The 24,084-nt window shown below is 28.8% G+C and overlaps 4 protein-coding genes across 6 annotated transcripts; 3 read left to right on the top strand and 1 right to left on the bottom strand.

Moving 5' to 3' along the window:
- The first annotated feature begins 1,515 nt into the window (after positions 1–1,515).
- Positions 1,516–10,519, top strand: LOC140671382 (putative fatty acyl-CoA reductase CG5065). 2 transcript variants are annotated; one of them, XM_072902630.1, is made up of 9 exons: positions 1,516–1,687; positions 4,478–4,720; positions 6,952–7,115; positions 7,860–7,995; positions 8,426–8,625; positions 9,297–9,549; positions 9,638–9,828; positions 9,908–10,165; positions 10,243–10,519. In XM_072902630.1, the coding sequence occupies exons 2-9, from the start codon at positions 4,493–4,495 to the stop codon at positions 10,376–10,378; spliced, it is 1,566 nt and encodes a 521-aa protein (XP_072758731.1). In that variant the 5' UTR covers positions 1,516–1,687; positions 4,478–4,492; the 3' UTR covers positions 10,379–10,519. The 2 variants fall into 2 exon arrangements, with proteins under 2 accessions (XP_072758731.1, XP_072758732.1); XM_072902631.1 differs by lacking the exon at positions 1,516–1,687 and adding an exon at positions 4,298–4,398.
- Positions 10,520–10,587: 68 nt separating this feature from the next.
- Rps3a (ribosomal protein S3A) lies at positions 10,588–13,231 on the bottom strand. The gene is made up of 5 exons (XM_072902637.1): positions 13,100–13,231; positions 12,406–12,509; positions 11,740–12,062; positions 11,168–11,329; positions 10,588–10,797 (listed from the first exon to the last, which is right to left on the bottom strand). Exons 1-5 carry the CDS (start codon positions 13,159–13,161, stop codon positions 10,645–10,647), a joined length of 804 nt encoding a protein of 267 aa, XP_072758738.1. The 5' UTR covers positions 13,162–13,231; the 3' UTR covers positions 10,588–10,644.
- A 1,107-nt stretch (positions 13,232–14,338) lies between these two features.
- LOC140671117 (probable G-protein coupled receptor Mth-like 10) lies at positions 14,339–18,632 on the top strand. The gene is made up of 3 exons (XM_072902221.1): positions 14,339–14,488; positions 15,034–15,661; positions 17,743–18,632. Exons 1-3 carry the CDS (start codon positions 14,357–14,359, stop codon positions 17,766–17,768), a joined length of 786 nt encoding a protein of 261 aa, XP_072758322.1. The 5' UTR covers positions 14,339–14,356; the 3' UTR covers positions 17,769–18,632.
- Positions 18,633–22,193: 3,561 nt separating this feature from the next.
- LOC140671118 (uncharacterized) lies at positions 22,194–24,056 on the top strand. Of its 2 annotated transcripts, none has more exons than XM_072902223.1 (2): positions 22,194–22,553; positions 23,346–24,056. In XM_072902223.1, the coding sequence occupies exons 1-2, from the start codon at positions 22,410–22,412 to the stop codon at positions 23,895–23,897; spliced, it is 696 nt and encodes a 231-aa protein (XP_072758324.1). In that variant the 5' UTR covers positions 22,194–22,409; the 3' UTR covers positions 23,898–24,056. The 2 variants fall into 2 exon arrangements, with proteins under 2 accessions (XP_072758324.1, XP_072758325.1); XM_072902224.1 differs by having other exon boundaries at positions 22,194–22,490.
- Positions 24,057–24,084: the final 28 nt, after the last annotated feature.

Below are 24,084 nucleotides of genomic sequence, written 5' to 3' on the forward strand. Positions count from 1 at the left end.
ATTATTCATGAAAGAAGGAAAGAGATGGAAGAAGAGACAGATGCCGTTACAAAGGAAAGTTATCCGTGAATATCTTTAAAATTATCCCACATACGGTAAGTAGTTATCTAAATATAAACAAAACGAGAGAGAAAAGTAGAAAGAGACAGACAGATATTAATATAATTTTAGAAAAGTTTTTTTATTTGTAATTCCGTTTCTTCTTTTTTTTTGTAATTCTGTCCTCTCTTTGACATGCAAAATAATTTATTACAGATCATAGGAAATTCCGTAACGTGATTAATATATATTAATATGTATTAAGTAAAGTTTGCAAAATAATATACAGCTTTAGAACAAAAACAACAATTAGTTTTTCTTATCATATTTATTCTCATTTTTATTTCACGAAAATGATATGCACATTCTAAGTAGCACACAATATTTTATATACACACATGTATACACTTACAAAATATCTATAATAATTATTTAAATATTTTTATCAAAGTATTTCATAAATATTTTTGTCTTAAATCAAACAGATTGCAAAGATTTATGTAAAATATCCTAGTGAATATTTGCAAAATACGGCAAAATATTATTATAAATACTCATTTTTTACTTATCGTAAGTATTATATAAAATATTTAATCAATATATATTAACATGTTGAATACAGTTTTTATGATTCTTTTTCTTAAGGTATATAAAAAATATTTATATAGTATTCTAAAAAAATATTTATGATTATTTATCACATAAATATGTGCTGTCTAGGATAACCTGGTAAAAAATTTATTATGTATAATCATATATGATATATGACCATATAAAATTATATAGAAATATATAAAATTTTATATGAATTATGTATAATTATATATAATAATATATGACTTATTGTATAGTTATATATAATTTTATATTAATGTTGGCTAGATGTCAGTCAACAATAATACAAAATTATGCATAACTATATATAACTATACATAATTTATACAGAATTTTATATATTTCTATATACTTTTATATTGTTATATATACATATGAGAAATTTTTTACCGGGAATACAATGCAATTAATCCAGAAATACGAGTTTTTTTAGCAGACTAACATAAACACGATAAATGCAGCTATAGTATTATTTTAAAAGCGCTCACATTTTTCTTTTTTTTTTTTTTACTAAACTTATAATTCTATCATCTTCGCATAACAAGAATTGAGAAAAAAAAAGCTGTTGAAATGCAAACCGACACTTAGGGCACAGATATATTAGTTACAGGGAACACATGTTCTGTTGAAATGATCATTGCTTGCGTAAAATGTGTCGTGCGAGCAATAATAATTTCATCCAGCGCCGATCACATTTTCTTTCCGTTAATGCTAAAGTTAATTGCAAGACGACCATGCGAATCGTAAAACGTGCGTGACGTGCGTCTTGCGTTATGTAAGATTAGGCTCTTACAAGTAAAACGCGCGCGCGCGCGATTTGCTACGGCAGAATGCGAAAACATCAAGTCGGATCGAGGCGTATTACACACTTTCTCAATCTACGACGACTGGTTCACCATCCGACCGAGTCCGGGTCCGAGGCCGAGTATTACACGACGTAAAGGCCCAAACGGACCCACGAGCCACGAGCGGCCTCGCGTCTCGCATTCGTCCGACGTCCGACGTCGTGTCCGCCGATCGTTTTCCTCTCGCGGTAAGTGTAGCGAAAAAGTGTGCAGTTTGCGGAGAGTAAAAGCTCGATCTGTCGATTTCCCGGATGTGACAGTGTGTTTACTTTGAACGTCGACGTGTGTTCACATGACCGTAAAAAGCGAAACTGTCAAAAGTGGGATGACATTTACGGAGAGAACAATATATTGCAATTATTTGATACGCTGTATTGCTAAATTAACGTTGGATAATTATATAGTTCTTGATTCTACGGAAAAGTTTTCCTTTTACAAACGTCTATGTGAATTCAGTATTATAATGTAATTAATGAACGCACACGAGCGTTTTTTTAAACCTACCGATAGAGTTGAAATTTGTAGATTTTTCTTATCTTCGAGTTGGTACCATTGTTTTTGTACATATACTTTAATTTCTTATTTTTTTTATACTTTCAAAATTGTGCCAAAATTAGAATAAACACACTAGTAAAAAAAAAAAACATAGGAAATATTTTTCGTACTTTAGAAATTGGGTTATTTCAAACTGTTGCAACTCAAAAAATTAAAACAGCATTTTTGAAGCTAGCAGTTTCAACTTTGACGCGCCCTATAGTTTTTTTTATCTTTTTAATTATGTGCCTTAAAAAAGAACATACTGTTTTGTTCCTGAAAATTATATATTTTTTACACTTTGCAGTTTGATTAAAAAATTTCTCTGAAAAAATTTAAATCAAGTTTCATAAGCTACAAAATTTATAAAATGCTTTTTTTTTTTTAATTTTCTTACAATTTTTGGCCAAGTACAATTTTGAAACTGTGTTTATTTTTTAGAAATAAAAGAATAAAACAATTTTTGATAATTATTGACAGCATATTAAGATTGAAACTTTAAGATTTAAAATATTTATTTAATTTTTTGTCTACGACAACCTTTTGTCGAGTATCAACATCATTTCTAAAAAACATAATCTAGTTTCAAAGTGATTTAATTTAGTCAAAAAAATCATAGAAATATTTTTAAAAAAGCGTTTTGTGGGCAAAATATTTTGAAACTTGACTTAACATTTCGACAAAAATTTGTTTATCGAGTTTCAGAGTGTCAAGAATATATAATTTTAAAGAAAAAAATAATGCATTCTTTTTTAAAACCACTAAAATAAAAATTTTTTTTAAACCTACCGATAGCGCGATAAAATTGAAACTTCAAACATCAAAATATTTTTTTAATTTTTTGACGATTTTTCGTCAAATTATAGCGATTTGAAAATAGCTTAATTTTTAGGATACGAAAAGTTTTCCCTACTTTTTTTAATAGTGTAAAAACGCGATAACATTCTTTAAAAAATGTTTTTTTTTTAAACGTGTATATATTAAAAAAATTCTTAAGAACGATTTTCAGTAATGAAAAAAAAGTACGAATATTAATAATATAATAAATTAAATATACCGAATATTAATAATATAATAAATTAAATATACCGGTAAATAAAATTAAAATGTAACATATAATGCAACGTTTATACTGTTATTTGCTCACATTGATTATATCACAAAATATATTAAAATTAATTGCTTTGATTTTAAATGCAAATGCATCGATCGATTAATTTACCACGCAACAATCTTGTTATTGTATATTTTTGTATAAGTTTTATTTCTTTAGTAAATAAATAATAGTTTATACGGATAAGTTAAAAAAAATAATCAGATGATATTATTTTATACTTTATATGATATCAGATTATTAGTATATTAATATTAATTATTTATTGATACTAAAGTTTATTAAATTTTGTAGTTATTATTTTATACGAATTATTAAAATATCTACTAGTGTCTCTCTTATTAAAATTAAAAACATTTTAGTATTGCATTATAATAGGGAATTATTCCTATATGTAGATCATTATCTACTATGTTGACATCTAATAAAAGTAGCGCAAATTTTCATTATTAATTATATTGTTCCAAAAAGAACAATACCATTATAAACACTTTTCTCTTACAGATATAAGAAAATTAAATATTTTAATCTCGTTTGCAGTCTAACATTCGTATGATATTAAATATTTTTTCTATTTTACGCAAAGTAAAATTAATATCATAATTATTTATAATTTCATAATCATTTATTATTATTATTATAAATTTATTACTAATATTTATTAATTTCATAATTATTTATATAAATTAATATCATTATTATTCATAATTAATTTCCATTTTACGCGAAGAAATCATTAATGTTTCATGTTCTAAATGTTTATTTTATTGTGAAAAAAAGCGTAGATTTTTTCTTACAACAGCAAACAGAATAATTAAGAGCACTAATAAAAAGCTTCGATACAGGATGCACGTACATTATCATTCAATACTAACCTCAGAGAAGATTGCTTTTCTGTGTCATTTTAAAAGATTAGAATTACCATTGTTTGCCCGGCGAACCATAAATATTCAACACGAAATTAAATTACAATTAAATTGCGAAAGTACGTGTAGTGATCCAATTTCGATAACGTCCATCCTCTACGATTTCAACGCGTGTGTCTGCGCAATACTTAATTATTCTGCTAAATAAGACAAGCACTTTGATCGTTATAATGTATGTATAATTATGCTTCGCGCAATATATATACTTTATTAATGCTTTCTGCAACATCAATAGTCATTTTTTTGCAACTCACAGTCAGTTGAACGGACGACTTGCTGCAAGTACTACTTGACACGTAGAAAATACGTCTCTCTTACATACTTTGTAAAAAAAAATATATATATATATATTTATCTTTTTATGTATATTATATATACATATATATATATATTTCTTTTTTTAGGAAATTATTCCCTTGATGACGATGGAGCCGGGCAAAGCCGATAGCGCTGACTTGCTGGACAGAATAGTCGAGACTTTTACTGGTCGCAGACTATTGTTGACAGGTGGCACGGGATTTTTAGGTAAAGTGATACTCGAGAAATTTCTGCGATGCCTGCCCGAAATAGCACAAATTTACATGCTCATCAGACTAAAGAAAGGCAAGGATCCAAAGCAACGATTGAGCGAGATACTCAATTCTCCGGTAAGTTTTTTTAGCTTTGTCTTTTTCTACCCAGGATATTTATAAATTTTTCACAATATTTAGAAAATATATATGAAATATTTAGAATATTATTTAAATATTTTATAAAGATTTGAAATTTAATAATTCGATTTCTTTACATATATGTGGAAATATTTCATAAATGTTCTTGTAATATTATTAGTAAAATTAATCAGAAAGATTTATCGTAAATATCCCAGCAAATATTTGAGAAATATTTACAAAATATTACTAAAAATGTTTAACTTTTTACCTGTCGTAAATGTTTAATCTATATTTTAATAATACATCGAATATAATTTTTATGATTTTTTTTTCTTAATAAAATATGTATATAAAATATTTATATAATATTAAAAAAAATTAATAATAAAAATATTTACCACGTGTGCTGTCTAAGACACGTGAAACGCGCGATAAAAGAAAATTTTATTAAATAATCGCATGACAGACTGAAAAATGTCATGTGTATACATTGCGTTGTACACTATGTCCTGAAAGAATTTTCGCGAAAACTTTCTTTTGACTCATTCCCGGAATTCGGTGGCTGCGTCGCCGTCAGACTTCCATCATGGAACGAGGATCCGAGTAAATTATTCCCCATTGGTCCCTCAATAAGAGCATCAAAAAGAGAAAGTGCGTGACTATGACTTTGCTATTATACACTGCAAGTTGCATCATTGTTGCCTTACAACGGATAATGTGCGAGGTGCTGCGAGTTTCAGTCTCTCTCTCTCTCTCTTTCTCTCTCTTTCTCCTTATGTGCGCGCGTGCGCGCGCGCGCGTTTTGGATATTTCTCGCGGACAAATTTGCCGGTGAAAGCGCGCTAGCCGGACCGTCGACCACATTGCGATTCGTCGTTCTACGTGACGAAAGAAACCAAGTCAAGGCCTTGTCGAAAATACAGCGAGAAGATGGTAATTATATTCGTACATACTGTACTCTTACCGGCTCGGTGAAAGTACGACGGATTGCGCGTTATATCATGCCTTTCGAATTTTAACGCAACACCGTAAACACGCTACGTCATACATACACGTGTACACGTAAGATGCCTAATAAATGGGCGTCATTAGAATTATGAATTCTTATATCTATTTTGTCAGAGAGACTACTCCTTAGCATTGATCGATTTCGTTCTTTTATTCACTTATTCTCTCCTCATGAAGTATCTCGGCTCTATATAAACTGCGCCTTTGTGATTGAAATTGTATCGAAAGCTAAATTATATTTCATGTTGCGTCAACAAAGTGTCAAATCTTGTTAAAAAAAATTCCTGGAAAATTTTCCGTTAGATATTTTCCAGATAAAGAGAGTATTTTAAAGATTTTTTGGCGCAACTTTCTGAAATAAATTTTTTATTGCATGCGTTTTTCTAATATTTTTCTAGTATTTCTCCTAGAAAGGAAAAATACACAGTTTTTTAAGTTTCAAGTACTTGTTAATCGTACTGAAGAAACTGAATAACTTTCGTGAGATAAACGTTTTTGCACTTGTATTTCATTTTCATTTTGTTACTAAAGTTACAATAAAAAATATATACTGCATATTTAATATTTCCATTAAACATAGTCATAAACAGAGATATATTTTAAACGGATAATTCACTTGACTTGCCAATTATTTATAATATGAGCGCAAAATGATCAAAAAGAGAATTTTTTTTTTAATTTCCTGACTCCCAACAAAATTCCCTGATTTTTCCAGGTGCGAAAGAAAAAGAAATCCTCGAAAAATCCTTCATATTTTTTCGTAAGAATAGACACCCTAATGTTTAATTAACAAAGAGATTGTTATAATAATCTTATATAAAAATGGAATAATCACAATCAGTGAAATATATATTGTAAATAGTTTCCAAAGTACAAGAAAAATTACATTTATGTGTTGTAATTATAAACGATAATTTTAGTGAGAGATTTAAAATACTAACAAACATTTAATAATTAATATAACATAGGAAATACACAGTTATATAAAAAAAAGATCTAACTGCATTATTTAGAACTGATTTCAATGAAAATAAAGTCAAAGATTAAGCCATTTATCAGCTGATAAATCATAATAATATATATCATAATAGCGAGAATCTTACTTTTTTTCTCGCTTTTTATAGTTTCTTCGAACGTGATTATGTTTTTTTATTATTCTGTGATACAACATATTTTCATAAAGATCGACAAGTAATAATAAATGGCTTTAATTACAGCTCTTCGAAAAAGTCAAAGCTGAAAGAGGCTTAACGGCGCTTGAAAAAGCAATAACGGTTGTCAGCGGAGATGTGTCACTGCCAGGACTTGGATTATCCCCGGAGGATAGAAAAATGCTCTGCGAGAATGTTGAAATCATCTATCACGGAGCAGCTACCGTCAGGTAACAAAAAATATGTACTTTGTTCTTTAAAATTCAATAATTTCTTAATTTATTGGTCAATATATTTTCTCGACAAGCTTTAAAGATATTGCGACTCGAAATTTCTTTTCTCTAATTATCATTTTCAGAAATACTCAAATTTGTTCTTCTTTGCATAATTTGAAGAGAAACTCGACGAATCAGCTACGTCAAAAGTCAATAAATCTAATAGATTTCGAAATTCATAATTTGATATTGGCAAAGCACTTTTGAAATTAATAAAATTAATTTTAAAATACATAATTATTTCTGTGATACATAATTAAAAATATATAATTAGTTAATTTGTGAGTTGAAGTAAAGATTTGCGCTGTAGAATATAATTTAATCATAAATATTATATCTAACTAACTCTTTTTCATAGTGGCTGTACACAAAAATTCATAAAAATAAAAATTTTAATTATACGGCACAAATCTTTATTTCAACTTACAAATTAATTATTAATTTTAATATTTTACGCTGTTTAAAATTCATGAATTTAAAAATGTATTAAAAATTTATTAACTTTTGACAGAATTGATGTTTGGTCAGTTTTCCTTTTTAATGTTCATTAATAATTGCACACGTGACAATTTATATATTTATATTTCACATTAACAATTTATATATGAATCACTACTTATAAATATTTCAACAATTTCATTATTTAATCTGCAATATACGATTCTTTTTTTCTAATTGTCTTTTCCATTGATTTTGCAGATTCGACGAATTATTGAAGACAGCCGTACTGCTAAATACACGCGGTACAAAGCAGATGATAGAACTGGCTAAAGAAATGAAGAATTTACTTCTGTTCGTTCACATCAGCACGGCATATTGCCATCTTGAAGAAAAAGTATGTATCAAGTTTCTCTTTCTTTCATTGCTCTCCCCTTTCTCTTTCTACATGTATGTACGCATAATAGCATGAATATGTATATATACTTATACATAAGGTATTTTAGGAGATGATAACAAAACAAAATGTAGTTGAAAATGTAGAATAAAATTTTTTCAAGAAACTTTGCTTTAAACAAAAAAATAATCGTGCACTTATTAATTATCTTTGCACGCGTTTATATTTATATAATAGTATACGAGTTTTGTATCAATCTTATTAATTAATCTTTTTGTAAAAAGTAAAAAAAAAATTATTCTTATATTTTCGACTTTCTTCATGTAGAATCACCTTTTTCCCAGTTTCATCAAATTACGAAATATCTTGTTACATATACATAGAACACACTATTCAAAAACTAATAAATTAGAATAATCGATTTTGATAGGTTTTGTATGAGAAGACGTATCCCCCGCCAGCGGATCCTCATAAAGTAATTAAATGCGTCGAATGGATGGATGATGATGTAGTCGAAGCTATGACCGACAAGATTTTGGGAAAACTACCTAATACATATGCTTTCACCAAAGCTTTATCGGAAGGTCTCATCGAAGAATCTATGCCGCATATCCCGTCAATAATTTTGAGGTATCTATCGACAAGAGTCTTGCATTCAAAAATTTTTATAGATATATATTATTAGACTGAATCACACTAGAAATGTGCGAATCATCATTTTGCACGATCGAGTTGAAGCACTAAAATAAAAATACATTCGAATCAAATCGAATCTTTTTAGTTCGAATATGAATTTTGAATTGAACTCATTTGATCACGTGTTGAATTGAACGTCGATAAAACAAATTGGGCGAAAAATATGAATGAAGTGACATGAAAGAACCCATAGACTATTCATAGTTCAGTCTCATATTTAAGATTGTCATAAATATGATCTTAAGAAACCATTCGGCTATTTAATTGGCTGAACAGAGTCTTCGGACGACCTAAAACACAACTTAAATATAAGAACCGACTATGAATACCTACCATACAGCACAGAAAGGCCAAAAGACATCTAAAAGATATTTAAAAGACAATGAGAGGTCTTTAAGTCATCTTGTAGTTGTCTTTTAGGGATATGTGCTGTTTGGGAAACAATCGATTCGAACCGGTAACTGATTGGAAATTATAGAATTATTCGAATACTTTTGATTCGAAACCGAACTCGAACCCGCATTTATTCGATTTGATTCGAATAATTTGCACATATACAGACGTATTAAATACTTTGGATTTACTGACAATTTGTCGACCGTCAGGCCAAGCGTAGTTATTCCTATCTGGAAGGATCCGCTTCCCGGTTGGACGGACAATATCAATGGGCCGACTGGTCTCCTAATCGGTGCTGGGAAGGGAGTTATCAGAACGATGTACTGTAATGAAAACGGTTACGCCGATTATCTTCCCGCTGATATCGCTGTCAATGCTATTCTTCTTTGCACGTGCAATTTTATTTATTTCAAGGAACATGAGAAAAGGGTTTATAATCTTACAAGTAGTAGCGAGTTCAAGGTATATAGATCGCTGCTAATGACACTTTATGACTGTACATTTCTCTAGTGATATTTAAATCTTCGATTGTTTTTCTCTTGATCTACAGGTTCCCTGGACAGAAATAATAGAACGTGGCCGAAAAATAACGCAACGAGTACCTTTAAATGGAATCTTGTGGTACCCAGGTGGTAGTATGAAGAAATCGCGACTTTTACATAACATTTGCATGTTACTCTTTCATATGATTCCAGCCTATATTATCGATGTACTTCTCTTTTTGGCAGGCTATAAGCCAATGTAAGTAATTGTCACATCAGGTCAATGTACAAAAAAAGTGTTTGTTCACACACTTATTTATTATGTTGTTTATACGCAGTATGTGTCGTATCCATCGCCGTATAAACAAAGGTTTCGAAGTTTTCGAATACTATGCCAATAGACAATGGGACTTTGATAATTCATCTGTTCTCGATGCGAGGAAAAAGATGAATAGTTTAGAATATAAGAAATATCAAGTGCACGGCGATGACATGGACAAGGACGAATATTTCGAAGCTTGCATTCGAGCTGCAAGAGTTTATATATTGAACGAAACTCCAGAGACTTTACCGGCTGCTCGCCGACATTTGAGAGTGTAAGTTTCAAATCATGTATTTCTTTTTTCGTTTTCTCATGTAAAAAATTTAAAAAATTTTCTTCTTTTTATCACAGTATGTATTGGGTGGATGTAATTACGAAAATCTTTTTCTTCCTGCTCCTTATATATGTGCTGGCATCTTGGAGTGAAAGTTTTAGAACACTCCTGACAGATAGTGCAAAGTATATTACAAAAGTGATAATGAAGTAATGTTTTATAATTTAATCAAATCAAGAACATTTTTTTTTGTCATCAATTGCATGCAAAGATTATATCTATTATATCAATTGAATTAAACTATCATTTAAATATCAATGAACCGATTAAATATGTAATATCTCATAGTAGTGTACGTACACTACAGTTGTGTTTATTAGATATGGACAAAATAAAAAATGAATAAAAAATGAATAAAGGCATTATTTACACCATATCAAATGTGGCTTTTATTTTTATGAAAGATTGTACACTCATCTTTAAACGGATTCTTGTACTGGTGGTTCGTAGCCTTCCGGTCTGTCAACCTTGGAACCACTATCACCAGTTTCTTCGCTCTTGTTACCACCTCCATCTCCGTGCAACTCTAACAACTTGCTGAGTTCAAAGCGTGGCTTCTTCAATACTTTCACCTGATAAAATTATAATTTATTAATGTTTAACAAAAGTAATCACACATCATTAATCCTTTCATTATCAAAAATAATTATAGTCGTCTATTTGCGTTCACATTACAAGTGATTATAGAATACGCAATCAATTTTTTTTTGACATGGCTGATGTGATGTTACTAGTTTACAGTTATAAACACCTTTAGATATTTCCTCATTTCATAAAAATTTTCGTTTGCAAATACTTTGACTAATCATTAATACATGTTACTGGATGTTCCATTAAATTTTTAAATGCTTCCCTGAACAGTGGCGTAATGAAAGGATTGATTATTTTTATAGTGAAAATGTATTAAATGGTATAATAATGTACCCATAGATTGCTACTCACTTTGCGAATGTAAACGTCGTGTAGAGGATAAATGCCCTGTGAAGCTTTCTCGATGTCTTTAGCTGTGGCATCCGGAAGTAACTTACTGACCACGCCTTTCAAATCGGTTTTGGTAACATCTTCCGTAATAGTTTCAACCATCTTTTGTCTAATTTTCTTAACCTAAATCGAACCATAAATCATTAAATAAAATAAGAAATTAAAACAAAATAAAATTGACAAAACACACAAATAAAAATTAATATTACATAAATTATCATTAAAATGAATCTAATTCTTTAGTATTTCATTGATTTCAATTAATTGGAAGTTTTTTTTTTTTATTAACTTTATATTAATTTCAAATATCTCACAAAGTTAGAAAAATTCTTTAAACATTTATAAATGGGTATTATTTATATATAGAACATAAAAATATGTAGCATGTTTCTATTTCACTACTTACTAATGTAAGTAGTGTGGTAAGCAACAGCATTAATATACGCAATACCTTCTGCCATTCACAATTACTATAAAACTGAGATGGACAATAGGGTTGCGAATAATGTATGACAAACAAATTGAGCACAAACCTGTGCATGTTGGGCATAACACGTCTTTCTCGTGCTCAGCTGATCTTTATTTGTGAAACCAATGCAGAAAACTCTGAGTAGATAGCCGTCTGTAGTTTTCACGTCTACATTAGCCTCAATCAGAGTCTGCCATTTTTTCACCATTGATCGAAGCTTATCTGTTGTCAAGTCCATTCCATGGAAATTGGTCAATACATTGCGACCCTGGACATCCTCAGCGATCAATCTAAATTTTCGGAACGATCTCTCTGCATCCTGGTCACTTTGTAAATCAGCCAGAGACACTTCAAATACTCGGAACTTTAATCCTTCAGAAGCAATTTCTGTCAAATTAAATAAATATTTTATAATATTATATTAAATTATAATACACATTATAATATATATTAACCCTCCATTAGTCGCAATAACCAAGGTCTTATTTTAAGATATTATTATTAACACTTGATTTTTTTATCCATTGTAATATTTATCAATTTGTTCTTCACTGGTTTTTTACATACTTTAATGCCTGATGTATTCTAAGAAAATTGTCTTAAGCAGGGAAAAATATTGCGCCTTACAGAGGATTAAAAGAAAAATTAGGAGTAAATGAGAAGCAATTAAAAAAAACAAATAAGTCATGTATTAAGAACTATTTAGCTAGTACAAGAAAAAAAATTTTACTTGTTCCCTGAGTCCTGTTGACGAGGGTTTTTCCTACTTGCCGATTGGCAAACATAGATGGGGCCTTAACATCGTACCAGTCTTTGCGAGTGAAAGGATCAACACTGAAAAATAACACTATGTAAGAAGATATTCACATGTAACATATGATGAAATGACGAGATTTTTTTTCTAATAACGTTTCACATCTGTATCAATTATCTCGAAGTCGAATAAGATGACAGGATTAACAGTGGATTAAGTTTTAAGGTTAAGTTTCATGACCCGTCGACAACACGTGGCGTAACCTTGGATTAAATAGTAAGGGCTATTTAATGTAAAAGGCAGCTGAAGTAAGGACTTCAGCGAATAAAATAGTTTTATTTTAACTCTTATTTTTTATTTTATATAGATCACACGTGGATCGTCAACTGTCTTAAGATAACGACACTTTTAAAAAAAAATGCATATTAATGGTAATTGAAAAAAATATTTAAAACACCAGTTAATTATAATCGTACATTAATATGAGCGTTCGAAATAAATGATATACAATACACACAAGCGTCGTTTTAACGTTACATACTGTGGACGTTCGAGCCTGTCAGAGTATCCGACATAACCAAAGGAATCCGGCAAAACGACAACCCGGTGAAAAATTTCTCGCTCGCACGAGATACCCAGCTAAAGTTCAATTGTAATATCTTTCACTTACATCTTCTTTTTCACCCCCTTCTTGCCGCCTTTCGAAAGACCCTTATTCTTGCCCACCGCCATGATTCCAAGTCACAAGCGAAAAGAAACACTCGAGGCGGAAACTATTCTAAAGCCTAACCTAAGCTACCCAAGTATAGATGCGGAAGTTACTACTCGATTCATTTTCAAACATTCTTTTTAGTTACCCAGACAGCACGCAATATTTATCATATAAGTATTTAGAAATATTTATAAAAATCTTTATTCGACATATTTTCAAAATACAGATAAAATATCTTATATATATATATATATTTATATTTATAAATAAATATTTATAGTAATATATTATTTCGTAAATATTTCTCAAATATTATTTGCTTGGGATATTTATGATAAATATTTATGATCCATGATAAAATCTTAAAAATATTTAAATAATTATTATAAATATTCTGCGCTATCTGGATAAGACCTGAAATTCTTGTAATTTCGACAGAGTAAATCTGATTAAATTAAATTCGTATCAAAAATGTATATAAATCAATTTTTATATATTGCAGCTTCGAGGAATTATCAGTTGATAATAACTTGATTCAAAATGATAGAAAGACAAAATTGAATTGATAATAAATATATAAATAATAAAAATCTGTAATGAATATTTTGCAAATGAATATAAATAAAACTAATGAATATATAACTAATGAAAACGATGAAATAATAAATATTACGAGTTATTATTATCTACAAATAATTAACAAATTTAATTATTTTTATATCTTTAGATTTTATTTTTTAGAAACAATACAAAATTTATTCTTTTAATTACTTTTTAATTATTCCTTTTATTATTTTTTTTATACGAACGGATAAAAATTGTACAAAAAAAAAAACATATATGATTTTATCTATATGTTATCTATAATTATGTATATATATATATATATATAATTATATTTATATTTGATTTTATATGAACTTTCTTTTCTTAGGATTGTATATTAAATATATAAACACTATACCACCTAATGCAATCCTAACTAAATTGTTAGCGTGGATTATAAATAAATTAATAATTATATATTATATAGTATAACACTAGTTGCATTTTAATTAAGTCCGCTCTCAAGAGAATCATCACATTTCCTTTTTTTTTATATCTACGCCGCTTTTATAATAATAAGCTTCCGTGCGATAACGCTGTCAGAGGCAGTAACAGCAATAATTATTCCGAGTTGTCATTTAGTAGTGCAACTTTAATAATTAGTACAGAATGAAACAGTGGGTTTTGTTCTTTGCGTGTCTCGCGATTCTGATCGCAACTGCTCTCGAAAGCGATTTAAGAGAAAATAAGCTCAAAAGATCAGGGAAAGAAAGTTCTAACATTTCTCGTGTTTATTTGGAGGTAGAAATAATTTCAAGTTTCGTCACATTTGTTTGGAATTTATCAACAAAGCCAATTTCGTTCTACTAACGCATACGTGTCTAACAATAATAATTCTTAATATTTTGAGACTAATATAATATAATTGAGTGCAAAATAACTTTTTTAAATACAATAAAAATGAACAATTTACCATTTTCTGATATAATAATAAGCTAAAATTAATTCAGCTTTCGAAAATGCTTCTCGTGTTACAATATTTAAATACTTGATTTGTAAAAAAAGTTATAATTTTAGTAATGTATGTAATTTTTTGATATAATATGCAGATTACATAAAAGAAAAATAACGTAAAATAATATTAACAGCAAATAAATTCCAGCACTTTTATTTTAACTTATTCATTATATTGATCAATTTAATTCCTAATGTGATTTGAAAGTCAATTTAAAAAAAAATGTATCAGAAATAAAATTGAAAATGAATAAAAAAATTGATATTTCTTTCTGCGTAATATGTTGATAAGCTTGTGTTTGTTTCTTCGGGTTTTTTACTCTTATTGTTAGACGACGATCGATGACAATCACAATGACAGTTTTGAAAAGCCAAACGTATCGTTATGTTGTCGCGTTGGGACTGTCTTCACAAGAGCACACGGTTGCATGGAAACCACGAGGAACGAGACGGAGATGGTGCAGCTACCGATGGTGTACGATGTCAATCTCGTGCTGGAAAACATTACTACGAGCGACGAGTACTTCAACTTTGTGATATGGAATCCGTGCGTCGGCAAATACCGATACTTTTTGGATCCGCACTCTCACGTGTACGATAAGTGGTATCTGATGTCGAATGGCTCAATATTGCAACCTGCGACGATCAATCTGAAGATGAATGTCATCGACTATCATCAGTACTGTTTAGCGCGGATAAACAGCACCAAGCATAGGGAGTATTTGGTATTCTTGTGCATGGAAAAGAACAATAAGACAGCGGTGAACTTTTCCTATGCATTGTTTGTGTCGGTGCTGTTTCTGATCGCTACCTATATCGTCTACTGGTTACTGCCCGAGCTGAAAAATTTGCATGGTCTAACGTTGCGTGGATACATCGGATGTCTGGCGATGGCGTATAGCATATTGGGAACGCTGCAGCTAAGATTACAAATTCCGCCTGGCATCTGTCAAACACTTGGTATTTATAAACTACCCAGACAGCACACAATATTTATGATAAATATAATATTTTAGACATATTTTATAAAAAATCTTTATTCGACATAGGTATTTTTAAAATAGATAAAATATTTTGTGTAATATTTATGGTGAATAAAAAATAAATATTTATAGTTATAATATTATTTTTGTAAATATTTTTCAATTATTTGCTAGAATATTTGTGGTAAATATTTATGATCTATTTAATCTAAAACCTTAAAAATATTTATAAAATATTTAAATAATTATTATAAATATTTTATAAATATTTTGTGCTGATATAAAATTCATCATTAATCTTTTAATTATTTTTCAATTATTTTTTTTTATTATATGTTTCCTCTTCAGACAGAGATTGACAAAAGAAAGAAAATGTATATGGATATGTTTCATGTATAATTATATTTATTTTACATTTATATTTGATAATATATGGATTTTATTTTCCTAGGATTTGCATATTAAATATATACTGTATGATCTATTACAGAATCTTAAATTGAATCGCTTATAAATTGATACCATACAGTATATGTATATACAAATAATTGCATTAATATGCAATAATTGTATTGTTATAATGTTTAATTTTATATTTATTTTTAAATTTCCCATTTTTTAATATTTAATTAATAAATATTTAATAAATAAATATTTTTTAATATTCTAATCATTCTCTACTTAGGATATGCTTCATATGTATATATATAACTCATTGTCATTTAATGCGTCAGAAATAATTACACTTTGTAATCAAAGATGTGCTGTTACACACACACACACATTTCATGCTAGCTTTTAAAATATGCTAATTAAGTTTGCACGCGCTTTTTTATTGATTTGATTGAGCTTAATTTAATAATTTATACACTACAGCAATAATTTACAACAATAGCAGAATTAGTATAATAATGAGATAACAATATTATTCTAATTGTAAATATAAGGTTAACTATATTTTATTATTATTATTTTCTTAGTCCTAAGAGAAAAACATGCGTGCGTTTATTATCAAGAGAATTATGTATTCTCTTTTGTCACTTTTGTAAATAAGGTTTTGTGCAACAATAATGCTGTGAAAGGTGGAAACAAAAAATTATTTCGAGTTACCATTTAGTAGTAGCTTCACTAATTAGTGCAGAATGAAACGGTATCTTAGAACGATCTTGTTCCTCGCGTATTTCGTGATCTCGATCGCAGTCTCTACTCTCGAAAACGATCAAGTAGGAAAAGAGCCAAAAAGATTATAGGAAAAATATTCTAATATCTCTCACGTTTATTTGGAGGTAGAGATAACTCCAAGTTTGATCAAATTTGTTATACTTAAAATTTTTTATCAACGCCAAAATTTGTGTCGCTTTGTTAACACATATGTGTGTGTCTAGCATAATAATTTTTAATATCTATATTTTACTGGCTGGTATAACATTAGTGAATAAAAAATAACATTTTCAAATACAAGAATAAAAAGAAATTACTTCTTATTTTCTGATATTGCATACAAATTCAACCTTTAAAATGCTTTCATGATACAACTTTGAGAAAGTTATAATAAAATATATAATATATAATATAATTTGCAGATATTATATAATATATAATACATAATATAATATAATATAATTATATAATATAATTATGTAATATATATACAAATATTATATAATTTACAGATTACGTAAAACAAAAATAACATAATGTAATATTACAAACAAATAAAATCCAGCACTTTGTTTATTTTAATTTACAATGTAATTTACAGTCAATATATCACTGACAGTACAAGTGTAATATTGAGCCAGCGTAGAATTAAAATCTCGAATGTTTCGGATACATTTTAAAAAATATCAGAAATAAAATTTTATGTACTAAAAGTGAATTAGAAATAACATTGTTTTTCAAGATGAACGTGACAATTAATTTCTAACAATTGATTTTATTACGCACTGCACATGTTCAGCAATAGTTTGCAACATAAAAATCTAAAAATCGATATTTGGCTTTTTCTACATATAAAGGTTCATTGACATATCTACTTTTTTTTTCTCCTCTTTCTAGACGACGATCGATGGCGATCACAATGAAAGTTTTGGGAAACCAAACATATCGTTATGTTGTCGCGTTGGGACTTTCCTCACAAGTGTACACGGTTGCATAGAAAACATGATGAACGAAACGGAGATAGTGCAGTTACCGGCGGTCTATGACATTAATCTTGCCCTGGAAAATATTACCACGAACGACGAGTACTTCAACTTTGTGTGGAATCCGTGCGTCGGCGGAGACCACTATCCTCTCGATCCGCATGTTTACGAAGCCGACAAATGGTATCTCATGTCGAATGGCTCTATATTAATACCCAACAATCTGGAGACCTCAATCGTCGACTACCAACAATACTGCTTAGCACGGGTAAACAGTAACGAATATCTGGACTATTTGGCCTTCTTGTGTATGGAAAAGGATGATAAAGTGGCAATGAACTTGTTCTACGCATTACTTGTGTCTGTGCCATTTCTAATCATGTATTGTCTACTGGTTACTGCCCGAGCTGAGAATCTTACACAGTCTAACACGGCTGACACGTTGGTTGTCTGGTGATGACATTTGGCATATTGAAAAATGCTGCAGCTAATATTATAGTAAATTCCACCTCAAATCTCTAAGAGACTCGGTTTTTATAGAATTTATAATGCAACTTTTCTTCTTAATTTATGTTGCGTTAGTGCAAAAGTGATGAAATTATATACGCGACAGAAATTAGACATTTTTACTATGTCCGAAATAAAAAGTTCATGTATAATTAAATGTAGGTAAATATATAATTATATGTAAACTTGTGTATATATATGTTTTTTTCTTATATAATTTCTGTTTGTATATGTAGCAAGAATAATATAAAAAAAATTATTAAAATAATAATTTTCGTATTTTTAGAAAAAGTAAAATTTGAAGCAATAGAAAAAGTTTGGCCAAATATAGTCATACTTAAATTTATATATAATTATATATGAGATATTTTTCTCATATTTTCCAATTTTATTTTTTTTGAAAAACGATGCAAAAGTAAATCATTTAATTATTTTTCAATTTTTTTCTTATTATTTTTCTTGTATAAACAGAGATTGTACAAAAGAATGAAAACATATACCAATTGTTTTATTTATAATTATATTGTGATATTTTTTATATAATTATATTTCTTATATTTATATTTGATAATATATATATATATATGGACTTTCTTTTTCCGGATTGTATACATACTATATTAAATATACTATATATAATCTAATATAGAACCTTAAATTATGCTTAGTGTCAATATATAAATATATAAATATAAGATATAAATGTATATTTTAAATTGATAATATACATATAGTATGAAATAATTGCATTAATATGTAGTTGAATTATTTTAATGTTTAATTTCATATTATTTTTAAATAATTAATTTTTTAGTATTTAATAAATGAATATTTTTAAAATTTTTTCTATTGCATGCTTTTATATAATTCATTATCATCTTCTACTAGTAAATAAAGTTAAATTCTATCTAGTTAAGCACTGATTGAAATATTGAGTTTTGTGTATGAAATAAGATTTTTTTATTAACTTATAAAGATTTTATTTTTATTTGATTTATTACTTATTCGTTATAGACATTATGGATAAAAATATAATTATTTAATATGCACTGATAATCATGGCCAATCAATATTGAACAAAAATGGAAAATTAATATATTATTATGTAAAATGTACGTGAAAAGTATGCTATAGTTATATATTAATTTCATCCTAAAAATAAGAAAAAAATCATAACGTAAACAATTAACGTAAAAATATAAACATGATATGATCAGTTTACATTGATAATATGTATTGATAAAAACATATTTAAGTACGTAAAGTATACATAAGAATAACGTATTTTATTGAATATATAAAATAAGATTTCATACAGCATAACTATAGTTAAATTCGTTTCAAATTATATTAATTTTTAAAATACAATTTTATTGACATATTATGTAGATATTTTAGGATGTTGTATTTTTATAATCTCTTGGAACTTTATCGAAGTAAGGACAGCAGATCGTCGTTTAATTAAGTTTCATATATATGTATATAATACGAGTCCTTTATGTTTTCGTTGAGCTTCCATCAGTAGCATAGCAGCAACAATTATTACAACAAATGACCAAGATTTCTGCAATATTAATAGAAAATTGAATATAAATATTCTGTAAATTATTATTTTACTCATATTTAACATCTCATAGTAATTTTAAAGAGAAAGCTTGCTTATACCTTCAAATATATCGATATACTTTCCAAACTATATATTAGCACCCTCCTATATCTCCCCCTCAAAATCAAATCAAATTGTCAAAATTACATAAAAATTAAGGTCACTATTAATTATTATGTTGTGCAAAATTTCAACGATCTGTGAAAAAGTCTCGGAGAGCTGCAAAACATTTTACAATTTTTTTCATTAACTTTAGGAGGCTATAACTCGGAAGGAAAGCATTTTTGGACGCATACTTATAAGAACTTTTTTTCTTATTTTGATTCCTAGAATATCCCCTTAAAATCTCCGACATAGGTTTAGAAACACCCTGTATATTTCAAGATTTTATGTTTTACATTATTTAAATATTGTGACATTCAGAAATTTAACACAGAAATTTGCACAGGATTTTCTCTCTTCGGGAATAATCATTCGACATAATGAAAATCAATACTACTTAGTTATCGGATGAATGATTAATCGGATTAATAATAAGTACTTACTTTGAACATGATTGCACGATTTTCTCTTAAACAGTCTTGTTCGGTTCACGACTGCAATATTAATGCTTGTACATTGCTTCGGATTTCGACGAACGTATTTATACATACAATCTGCGTACGGCGACAACTGGGCAAATAAAATGCGCAATCGGTCAATAATTAACAAAGATTACGTCTTTTAAAAAATTTTTTTCAGAAGTGGCAATCAAAATAAAGTTTCTGCACACTTCTTTTCAAATGAAGTTTAACAATTTTTTTTATAAGACGCAGAATACAGAGTATTTACAAAAGTAAGAAAAAAAAAGTAATGCCAATTCGAGTCGAAATCGACGGCGATTCTATCGGTGTTAATCGGTAAATGATCTCATGCAAATCTGCAGTAGCACCTTCAAAGAAAGAAAGCGATAGGAAAAAGAGAGCCTGAGAGAGTCTCTTTTTTCAGCCCTCGAGCGCAGTAGGGGAGACCGGGGTTGAAAGTAACATTTTTTAGTTTTGATGAAATAAATAAATTCTATATTTTTGTTAGAGATTTAATGTTTATTTATACGGATAAGTTGAAGATTTAAGATTAGTTTGATAGCGATAATGTGTCATTAAATATTTTGAGAAAAATATTATAACCGTACAAAATGACCGAGGAGAGTTGTTACTTTCTACCCTGACTTTGGGGTTGAAAGTAACAACGCTGGGGTAAGTTGTAACACAAATAGATACAAGCTGAATTATAAAATGAGAACTGACAAATAATTAAAAGTAACTTTAATTAATAATACTCAACATATTAAAAATAATCAACGTAACATAAATTGTCTTTTCTTTAATTGACACAACATAAATAATATTTCTTAATCAGTAATCAACGTAACATAAATTGTTTTCTTTTTACTTAGCACAACATAACATTAGCATCTTAATGACATCAATTAAATGCAAATAATTAATTAAAATAAATTGTTTTAGTTCTCACTCGAAGACTCATCTGAGTAGCAGTTGGAACATAAAATTAACCTTATCAGATTTTTTAATACAATGCTCATGTTTCATAATTACATAATTAGTTAGGTATGTTGATTTATTTATACAATACTTCGTATTGGAATAAGTTGTAACATGTTAGAATTTACTTCAACGGCATGTTACTTTTAATCCCAAAATACGATATATTCTAAACTAAAGTATTTATATTATTTTTTTTTTTTTTACAAAATAAATATACATATTGCAATTGCTAAAATATGATAAAGAGAACTCGGCTGACTTTATTTCTCTTATCTTGACTTATTTTTTTCCGAAGTGCAAAGTCATACAAACTTATTGCTTGATTACTCGCAATAAAGTAAATATTTAAAAAATAATCAGTTCTCTCTTGATTTAAATTACACTTTGCACAAAAGAATCAAAAGATACATGCATATATAATCAGTTGATCGAGTATGATGCATTCGGTACTCGTCGCTGAATACACAAATGTTTCTGGTCATTTGTATGCATAGGTTACCGTCACTCGTCGTCGACTCTCGGCGACGACGGTATACTCGCTGACAGTTCTCCAGTTCCACAGCCACCGAATGCATGCAACCCTTCGCCGATCAAACAGGTGACCACCGGTTCTACCGACCCCGGTAGCGGAAAATTAATGCCCGCCTTGACGTAATTGCTGTGATAATACTAACGATAGCGGAACTCATAAAATAATTAGATTACAATATTATTCTTTGTAAATATACAGTTATCTTTATTTTATTTATATTTTCTTAATCCTAAGAGAAAACATGCGTGCGTTTATTATCAAGAGAATCAGGTATTCTCTTTTGTCACTTTTGTGAATAAGATTGCGTGCAACAATAATGCTGTGAGAGGTGGCAACAAAAATTATTCCGAGTTATCATTTTACTAAATGGTAGATTCATTAATTAGTGCAGAATGAAACGGTGTCTCAGAACGATCTTGTTCCTCGCGTATTTTGTGATCTCGATCGCGCTCTCTACTCTCGAGAGCGATCAAGTAGGAGAAGAGCCAAAAAGATTATGGGAAAAATATTCTAATATCTCTCACGTTTATTTAGGGGTAGAGATAACTCCAAGTTTGATCAAATTTGTTATACTTAAAATTTTTTATCAACGCCAAAATTTGTGTCGCTTTGTTAACACATATGTGTGTGTCTAGCATAATGATTTTTAATATCTATATTTTACTGGCTGGTATAACATTAGTGAATAAAATATAACATTTTCAAATACAAGAATAAAAAGAATTACTTCTTATTTTCTGATATTGCATACAAATTCAACCTTTAAAATGCTTTCATGATACAACTTTGAGAAAGTTATAATAAAATATATAATATATAATATAATTTACAGATATTATATAATATATAATACATAATATAATATAATATAATTATATAATATAATTATATAATATATATACAGATATTATATAATTTACAGATTACGTAAAACAAAAATAACATAATGTAATATTACAAACAAATAAAATCCAGCACTTTGTTTGTTTATTTTAATTTACAATGTAAATTGTAATGTTATTTTAATTTACAGTCACTATATCACTAACAGTACAAGTGTAATATTGAGCCAGCGTAGAATTAAAATCTCGAATGTTTCGGATACATTTTAAAAAATATTAGAAATAAAATTTTATGTACTAAAAGTGAATTAGAAATAACATTATTTTTCAAGATAAACGTGACAATTAATTTCTAACAATTGATTTTATTACGCACTGCACATGTTCAGCAATAGTTTGCAACATAAAAATCTAAAAATCGATATTTGGCTTTTTCTACATATAAAGGTTCATTGACATATCTACTTTTTTTTCTCCTCTTTCTAGACGACGATCGATGGCGATCACAATGAAAGTTTTGGGAAACCAAACATATCGTTATGTTGTCGCGTTGGGACTTTCCTCACAAGTGTACACGGTTGCATAGAAAACATGATGAACGAAACGGAGATAGTGCAGTTACCGGCGGTCTATAACATTAATCTTGCCCTGGAAAATATTACCACGAACGACGAGTACTTCAACTTTGTGATATGGAACCCGTGCGCCGGTAGAGAACGATATCCTCTGGATTTTCACGTTTACAATAAGTATCTCATGTCCAATGGCTCCATATTAATAGCCAACAATCTGGAGGCTTCAATCGTCAACTACCAACAATACTGCTTAGCACGGATAAACAGGACCGAATACCGGGACTATTTGGCGTTCTTGTGCATGGAAAAGAATGATAAAGTGGTTAAAGGGATGATGAAGTTGATGAACTTGTCCTACGCATTTCTTGTGTCTGTGCCGTTTCTAATCATGTATTGTTTATTGTTCACTTCCCGAGATGAAAACCGTACACTACTGATACGTTGGTTGCCTGATGGCATATAGCATATTGAAAATGTAGCTAAAATTACAGTAAATTCCACCCGATATCTGCAAGAATAATGCAACTTTTCTTCTTAATTTATGTTAGTGCGAAGATAATAAAATTGTACACGCGAGAAAAATTTCTGACTATGTTAAATATTTTTACTATGTCCGGAAAAAAGTTCATAGATAATCAAATATGAATATG

The sequence above is a fragment of the Anoplolepis gracilipes genome, chromosome 11 (genome assembly GCF_047496725.1).
Source record: "Anoplolepis gracilipes chromosome 11, ASM4749672v1, whole genome shotgun sequence".
Classification (NCBI taxonomy): domain Eukaryota; kingdom Metazoa; phylum Arthropoda; class Insecta; order Hymenoptera; family Formicidae; genus Anoplolepis; species Anoplolepis gracilipes.